Below are 9,475 nucleotides of genomic sequence, written 5' to 3'. Positions count from 1 at the left end.
ATTAATCTGGGGTCACCACAGCGGAATGAATTGAAAACATATCCAGCATATGTTTTACGCAGTGGATGCTCTTTTAGCTGCAACCCAGTACTGGGAAACACTCATACACACTCCCATGCACACACACATACACTAGGGACAATTTAGCCTACCTAATTCACCTAGCGCATGTGTTTGGACTGTGGGGGAAACCAGAGCACACTGAGGAATCCCCCGCCAACACGGGGAGAACATGCAAACTCCACACGGAAACACTAACTGAACCAGCCGAGGCTCGAACCAGCGACCTTCTTGCTGTGAGGCGATCGTTCTACCCACCATGACGCCCGCAATACACACATATTAAAGTAAAATGATCAAACAAAAGAAACACAATCAGCACAGCAGACACTGAGATTCTGCCAAACTATTAATGTTGACATCAAACTAAATCAGCCAATTCTCTGATCACACGATGAGATTATCAATGATATAAAGAACAGTGAACAAAGCTAAACAACTCAATAAAACATGAATAAAACCTCTGAAAGCTGCAAACATCTCCACTTCAGCTGCTGAGTTTATTTCCATCAGCTCTGAACTCTAGACTGAATATCTGTAAATGAAGATGTGAAGAGTTACTGTAATGTATTACTGTGCTGCTGTGATGACACTCATATATACAGGATATACACATGCAGCTGAAGTCAGAATTATTCACCCTCCAGTCACTTTTTCATTTTCAATTATTTCCTAAATGATGTTGAACAGATTCAGGATTTTTTCACAGTATTTCCTCTAATATTTTTTCTTCAGTCTTATTTGTTTTATTTGGCTAAAATAAAAGTATTTTTTAATAATAAAACTGTAAAATATATTGAGATTTTAAGGTATTTAAGATATTAATTTTGGATTGTCTCCAGAATAAACCACTGTTATACAATGACTTGCCTAATTACCCTAACTTTACCCTAATTACCCTAGTGAAGCCTTTACTTGTCACTTTAAGCTGAATACTAGTGTCTTGAAGAATATCTAGTCTAATATTATGTGCTGTCATCATGACAAAGAGAAAAGACATCAGTTATAGGAGATGAGTTATTAAAACTATCAGGGATGTAACGGTACATGTCTTCATCCTAAACCATCACAGTATGAGGCTCACGGTTTGATTCACGCTCTCTCATGATGAATACAGTCAGTCCAGATGTGCAGAGACAGTTAGACAGAGACAACACAGCAGCACTCAGGACTAGAGCTGTAATCGGGCCTTATAAGTTAGGCCTGAAAGGCCCAGAGCCTGACAGAATTCGGCCCGAGCCCGACAGTACATTTTGATTGAGAGCTTTTTAAAAGCCAGAACCCGTTTACAGCCCGACATTATTCAAATGTGCACGCAGCTCCTTTACCTTTATTTCATGAATGAGTCGTTTATACGTGTTTTAACATCATTTATTAACTCATCGTAACATCTCAGCACTCTAAATAGGCCTGGGTACATACACTTAGCCTTTAAATTGGCCAACACACCAATAAAAATAAGTCTTTAAGTTAAATTAAGGGTATTTGGCAATAATGAAATTAAGATAAAGGCTCTGCTGGATGTGTTTCACCACTTCTCTTCACAGTCAGGCAGTACTGAACACCCTTTCTCTGCTGCTGACCGGGATGCAGAGTACTGATCTGGCTAATTTAGCATGTTTTGGGTAGGATTGTTTGTTCATCTTCCACCAGCCAAGAACATCCATTTCATTTCCCATGACAGCGGTTTTAATGTAGCGAGTGACCTGTCATCTTCCCTGTCAGCTCGCTGTACATTTTCCCTCTCCCAGAATTGACTCTTTTTGAATTCTCCGTTACGTTTCACCTATGTTTTGTGTTTGTTTTCAGTTTTGCGTTCTCTTCCGCTTCTGTTGTGTTTTCTGTCCTGTTCTAGGTGTGCAACTATTGGTCGAGAAGGCTGTCAATCACCATTATGATGCACCAATCAGGAGCTGGTCCACCACGTATAAAAGGCGTTCGCTTGTGCTGTTCAACAGGAGCGCTTAGCTTACCGAGATTTAGAAAATGTCCATATAACCGTATGTGCATAACTGAGTAGGAGAAATGTTTTATTTGAGGAGTAAAAGTGTGCATAAACTACAAGGGAAACACTATTACTGAATAAAATCCAGTATGCGCATGTAAAAACTGTGTGATGGTATTATTATTATTATTATTCAGTATAATATAATCCTGAGCATCTGCGTTCCATGTCTTACGTGTTCATACACCAGTACGCGTTCATTGTGTCTCAGCATTGTCGTTTGTGGATTTTTGACTCATTAGATGGAAACGTTGCTTTCATTAAATCTTATTCTTATTTTAATATAATACAGAATTATTGTTGTTCTGTTGTTTGAGGACAGCGCTGAGCTTCATCTTTGAAAGTTTAATTCTCCGTTTCCTAATTATGAAGTTTATCTTTCATTATTGTGTTTATTTTGTGCGTTTGCATCATGAGAAGCTCTTCAGTTCTGCAGCTGATTGTGATGAAGCACTTCTGCCTGTTCAGAACACACAGAAATAAAGCAAGCACTGGAGATGATTGTTGGACTGTATACCCCTACCAAACATAGACTGTAGAAAATAGAGACGACGTGACAGCGCCTTTTTCCACTGAATGCAAAATGCCTCAAGACAGGCACAAAGTATTGCAGAAAACTGCTGAAAAAAGACCTGCATGTGCAGAAGGACTGCCTGATGGAGCCGGAGGCGGAGCCACGGCATCAATCATCCAACCAAATGCTGGTACGTCAAATCAACCACACCCCCAAACTTCAAATGGTGTATATAAATAATATATAACATCTGCAGCTCTATTTATTATATAAAATTCAGTTTGTAGAACATTCATATGTTATAACAGCTAATTCAGTAGACTAAGTCCCAATCCCTATTCTGCCCCTTAGCCCTACCCCTCGTTTTGCATGATCACGCCAAGGAGTGGGGTGTCCCAATATTCTTTAGCTTAGGGGGGCTAAGGGGAAGGAGTAAATACCCCTTTCGAATGAAGATTTTTCAGGTCCACACTCAAAACCAAGGGGTATGAATATTTCCCAGAATACACCAGCCACAACAGCAGCATTGCTGCACCCGGAAGTCAGGAGATCCACAAATGAGTATTTTTTGTCATTATTATGAATTTTTACAACAAACAAGCACATGTTATAATATATTCATAACCACGTTCATGTTCTACGCTAAATTTGGTGATCTATAATCCATAATCATAACTCCTGTACAGCAGTTCCACTACAGCAGTCGCCATCGTCTGATCTCATATGAAGCAAGAGATGGAGATGACATATGACGACGTGTGCTGGTGCTGTAGTGCTGTCCCATTGCTTGGGGGTAAATTTTGAAGCCCTTCCCCTTCACCCTTGGTTGTAATGGCCAAGGGGAAGAGGTTGGGGTGCAAAAACAGAATTGGGATTGGCCCTAACTCAATAACATGCTGAAACTCAAAATGGCAGAAATGTCCCTTAAATTAAGTTCAAATAACCTCACAGCAGATCGATCTGGACATTAGTTTTGTCTTCTTAATTATTATTTCAGACCCATAAAAATAATTACTGCTAGATCACCTGGATTTTCCCTGTCATGGCTAGGCGTGTATCAGCAAACAACTAAGATAAACCAGATAAAGCTCACACATTACTGAATAAACAGTGATACATCAGATCCTGTAGGTTAAACAGTATAGTTTACTGCTGAACAACTCATTTCATCATGGTAAAATAACCCAGAAGTCAAACACTGACACTTCAGTCTGCTCCTGATGCTCCGACAGTCCATTTAGAGAAGCTGTCAATCACAACTGTCAATCATGATGACACGCCCTGTTTTTATAGCATTAAACTACTGCTAAAACACACTGTTACAGAAATGAAGATCTGAACCTAGATCAGCTGATAACCAGAGCCTTAACTGACCAGAACCATCATTCGGGACATTTTATTGCAAGTGTGATTTTTATTTATTTATTTGGGCTCAAGTCTCCTTCGTTATCATGGAAGAGGCGGGGTTTATGACATGTACTGCAGCCAGCCTCCAGGGGGCGATCTAACAGCCGGCAGCCAAAAGCAGGAGTAAGGCACACTTGGTACTGAATCATGAGCCCAAAACTGAAGTACAAACTGAACTGTGACTCCAGTGTACCGTTATACCCCTAATATTTATCAGTGGATGTGAAAATGAGCTTTATTCACACTCTTGAGCTGCGTCTGAAATCGCCTCCTACTGGAAAAGTGCGCTCTATATAGTGTGAATGAGTGTAATTCAGATGTTCTGTATCCGCCATTAGTCATGATCACATGACCTGACCGCATCAGTTGCATCACTTCACTCACATTCATGAATTCACTGGTATTCTCTTGCATTATGGGATATCGGAGTGTCCATCAGATGCACACTTCAGAATTTAGTAGTAAATAGTAGATCATCTGGGAACTCTCATACTGTTTGTACAACACTGTGAATTCAGACACACTACTCGCTCACAGACTGTTTCAGCATAGGCACACTATATAGTACAGAAGTGTGTGATTTTGGACGCAGTGTTGGTGAAGTGTGTGATTTGAGGGTAAAGATGTCTAGATCTCCTTCAGTCGGTGGACGCTGATGAACAGACAGTGAAGGTGATCAGATCTACTCACTTCATTCTCTTCCACATGTTTTCTGCTGGAGTCTCTGAAAACACCACAGACGTCAGCAGCTAAACAGAAGAACAACACATGAGACACGATATGAGACGTGATCAACAACTAGAAACATGCTAATATGTTCAAACATGCACAAACATGTTATAATAATGTGCTAAAACATATTAGCAACTTACTAAAACAGAAACATTCTAGCAATAGGCTAACAACACAATGTAAGCAACTTCCAAACACATGTCGACCACATGCTGAAACACACTGGAAACATGTTAAACTGTTGACAATAAGCTAAAATATGACCTAAAACACAGAAGAAACACAATACCAACATCAATCATGCTAACAATATTAATCATGCTAGCAATGTGCTTACAATATCTCTCTCTGTCCATCATAGAGTGTATTGAAGACTATTTAATAATCCTCAATCTGATATGATCATACTCACAGAAGAGTCACAGTCCTCTTCTTCTGTATCTGAAACACAGATGTACAGACATTTATGAGGAAACATTTAACACACACTGACATAAAGCACAACACACTTCACTACAGCACGGTTCAAGATCATTATAGCAATAGAAATGCAGATTAAACTATACTAAATAATGTAGTATACAGCTCTAGAACAGGGATTTTAAACTCTCAGAAATAAGTCAAATGTCTTGAGAGCATTTCTGCTGAATATGAGGATCATCTCAAACTTTAGTCTTATCTTTAAGGTCTTTGTTGACGTCTCATTTCTCTGCTATAAGGTGAGTTTGTGTTCTATAATGTTAATAATGCTGAAACTCACCTGCTAATCTGTTGTGAATCAGCCAGACAATAAGAGCAGAAAACAGAAGAGCAAACACAGCGACGACAGCAACAATCACACTCACTGCTGAGAGAAAGAGGAGTTAAAAACACACACATTTATACTGTTACTGACATTTCAGCACACACAGATGAGTTCATATTCCCAGAGCAACATCAACACAATTACTGACACACATGAGCAGAGCTCTGAGGATTTACATTCACTAATCTTCCTCTTAGTATCATCATCAGCTCTGCTGTGTCATTATTAAAGAAAGCTGAATTAGAGAGACACAGAAAACACTGATGGAAAATCACTGAAGATGAACCTGCTGAAGAAGATACTGAAGTGTTTGTGTTGTGGTCTGGAGTCACTGCTGCTGCTGCTGCTGCTGCTGTTGTTGTTGTTGTTGTTGTTGTTGTTGTTGTTTGAGTTTTAGCTGTAAAAGATGAAGGTGAATATGAATCATACTGTAGCAGAACATCAGTTTAATAACTCAACACACACTATAACTCTAGTATTGTGCAGTGATGTGAGATAAACACTGCTCCACCTTTAGTTGTTTCTGCTGCTGTTTCTGTGTGTGGTTTCTGCTCTGCTTTAGTTGTGAGATCTGGAGCTGTAAGAGATGATGAAGATGTTCATTCAGCTCAATCACACTACACTAAATCACAATCATCTTTCACCAGTTCTCATCAACTTTCTCTGGCAAATTTGACTGCTTTCATATTTTGCTAAAGCCCTTTTTGGGCTGCTTTACTGATTGTTTTAAATAGAGCTGACGATAAATTATATTCATGTTTCAAAAAGAGCAACCAAAATAAATATCTGAAGATGAAGATGATGATGATGATGGAGAGACTGAAACTGAACAGAAGACACAAATCACTAATCATGAGCTGAAACACAGAATTCAGCCCTGATTAAACTGAACACATGAGGAGGAAATTACCAGCAACAACATCCAGATACATGGAAACCTGTGCATAAAGTCTATCTTTCTTGTCTCCTGTCCACTGTTGGCAGATGTAACGTCCAGCATCTTCTGTTGTGACTCTACTGATGATCAGAGAGCAGTCAGAGCCCAGATTCAGTCTCTCATGTTTCCCTGTGTCTTTCTTCGTTACCCCTAAAGTAATCAGTTCAACAGTCGGTGTCAGTGTTTCTCTCTGTCTGTAACTGCTGTAGAGCCATACAGTTTCTGATGGTCTGCAGTACTGAACAGTATTTCTACAGAGCAGATGAACAGTTTCTCCAGATCTGCTGAACACATCAGTCTCTCCTGCTCCAAACACACCTGAAACACAACATTTAGCCATAAATGAATATCAACAGGAGTCTTACACCTTTACAATGTCAAATATAAGCAGTTTTAAGCACATTTCAGGTGCATTTTCAAATGACATATTTACATGGTTTATTATATTATTTATAGTATTCAGAGTAAACATTGTAATGTCGTGTTTGCCCCGAGCTCAACATGATTTACTGTTATTTGCCTAATTTTAGTTCAAACCTTAAATGTGTCTTAAACCCTCGTGTGCTGTTCAGATTGATTCCCCTTTGGTGATGTTTCTGCCTCATTGACTTCCGTTATGATCACATGTATTGATAGTAAAGCCATGACAGCAGATAATCATGCATTACTGACTGCTGCTGGTTTCCCTGTTGGCACTGTCACTTTACAGCAAGAAGGTTGCTGGTTCGAGTCCCGGCTGGGTCAGTTGGTGTTTGTGTGTGGAGTTTGCATGTTCTCCCCGTGTTGGCGTGGGATTCCTCTGGGTGCTCCAGTTTCCCCCAGTCCAAACACATGTGCTATAGGGGAATTGGGCAAGCTAAATGTTTGTGTGTGTGTGTGTGTGTGTGTGTGTGTGTGTGTGAATATGTATGGGTGTTTCCAGGGCTTAATTTGTGCCGGAACACGCCGGATCCGGCATCTCTGAAATCTGATCTGGCACCTCATTTTACCGATCCCCCTCCTCAACCACCCTCCTCTCCAGTCCACTGTTAACTTCACTTTTGTCTGTGACACCCCTCCGCCATCCGCTATCCAATGCCAAGCAACCCCCCCCCCCCCCAGACCGACAGACACAACCAGACCGACAGACCACACTACAGACACATGTAGACTCCAGAGTTTATTTAAAGTTAATTATTAACTATTTAGTAAGAAAACAATATTATGAAAGCAAATCAACTCAGTTTTCAAGCACTTAATCTGAATAAATGTGAGCACTTTTCACCAGAATTCCAGCATTTTCACTCATTTCCAGCACATCTGAACCCTGTAATGACTGAAATCATCAAGCAATCTCCTCTCCTAATGCAGCAGCAGCAGAATAAAGCTTCTCCTGCATCAGAGAGCTGTTCACATCACACACACATGCATGCACACACACATACACACACACACACACACACACACACACACACACACACACACACACACACACTCTTGACATTAAACCTGTTCTGCATTATATTGAGCCACACTGTTTAGTTTTAGTGCACTCAGGAATAATAAAGGATGTGCTGTACACCATCAATAATAAAGGACTTGATCAATACAGATCAAACACTTGCTCTTAATCAATAAAGCAGATTAAAGTATGTACTAAAGAAAGGCAGTGTGCAGTGTCCAGACTAAGAGTGAATGTAAATGTCCATCAGAGTAAATGCAGCAGTGTTTACCTGTGCTGAGTGTCCAGAAGATGAGCAGCAGAAACAGAGGACTCCTATCAGCCATTCTGTGTTTCTGACACTCGTCTTCAGCTTTATATATATATGTTCAGCTCTTCTTTAAACAGCAGCAGCTCCTCCTGTGTTTCTGCAGCTTCCTCTCAGATCAGCCTCACTCTTTGACTTCCTGACACTACACCAGTTTATAGTGGACAACTGTGTGTTTCTGTTGATCATTAAAGATGCTCTGAGCGAGTTTCACCAAACACTTTTGACCACAGTGTCCCAAAACACACTTCAGCCAATCAGCAGAGAGGGGCGTGTCTAGTGACTCTAGCGTATCAAAGGGGGCGTGGTCTTGTTTGTTTTGGCGCTCTCCAATAGTCAGCATTGTTTGCTGAAATAAACTAATCTGCTTGTGTTTCCTTCAGTCGGTCACTTCATCACTGATGTTGATCAGATATTGCTGATTCTGCTCAGGAGACCAATCACTCTGAGTTTGGCTGAAAATGGCCCAATGAAAACTGGAGAATCTGCATAAGCTTTGAGGCAGATATAAGATGAGCTTTCTGTCATCTTCTCTTGGTCAGGCACATGCAGATGATTATATTAGTGTTGAGTTACATTCAATAATGTGATGCTGTTTCTGTTGCTGAGAAGCTCAAAACACACCTAAAGGAACAAAAGTGTTATTAAGCATCGAGAAAAACAGCAGCAAAGTAGTTTTTCCCCTTTAGACATGAGCAATAAGGTATATCTGATCAAGCTGAATGGATATGGCTGTTCATAAGCACTAAACGGGAGAGATTTCTGATTTATAAAGGAAATAATGGTGGAGAATCAGCTGATAAGAAATGAAAATGGCATCAATAATGGAGTTTGAGAGCAGAAAGCAGACTCCAGATAAAGCTGATGTCTCCTCTATTGATCCAGCAATCAAGTCTTTTGCTCCGGGACTCGTTGATTTGGCGTATTTGTGAAAACTGAAGAGATCATTTGTTCAATTTGATGACACACATACAAATACAGTCGTATATTTCAGTCACTTTCACTTTCAGTTTGATCTTTAGTCTCAGAAATGAACAAACAGCAAGAGCTGATCAAAGCAAACGCTCAAAAATCCTTCTCTGAAGCGTTTCTCCTCATTCTGATGCTGATTTATGCTGGATTTTGTTCATCAGGAGACAGAAAAAGAGTCAATCTTCCTGCTTAGCTTTGGAAGAGGGCAGAGCTGCTTCTTCTTCAGGGTTTTACGGCAGATTTACAGCATTGTGTCTCATTACTGCCCCCTTCTGGACCATCTCTCCTTCATTCT

At 40.2% G+C, this 9,475-nt stretch overlaps 1 protein-coding gene across 1 annotated transcript; it reads right to left on the bottom strand.

Moving 5' to 3' along the window:
- Positions 1-269: 269 nt before the first annotated feature.
- LOC130220806 (uncharacterized) lies at positions 270-8,227 on the bottom strand. The gene is made up of 7 exons (XM_056453050.1): positions 8,173-8,227; positions 6,434-6,778; positions 5,810-5,920; positions 5,479-5,565; positions 5,131-5,159; positions 4,677-4,735; positions 270-595 (listed from the first exon to the last, which is right to left on the bottom strand). Exons 1-7 carry the CDS (start codon positions 8,225-8,227, stop codon positions 583-585), a joined length of 699 nt encoding a protein of 232 aa, XP_056309025.1. The 3' UTR covers positions 270-582.
- Between the last annotated feature and the right edge of the window lie 1,248 nt (positions 8,228-9,475).

The sequence above is a fragment of the Danio aesculapii genome, chromosome 3 (assembly GCF_903798145.1).
Source record: "Danio aesculapii chromosome 3, fDanAes4.1, whole genome shotgun sequence".
In the NCBI taxonomy this organism is placed as follows: Eukaryota; Metazoa; Chordata; class Actinopteri; order Cypriniformes; family Danionidae; genus Danio; species Danio aesculapii.
This window is presented reverse-complemented; position numbering and strand designations above follow the sequence as displayed.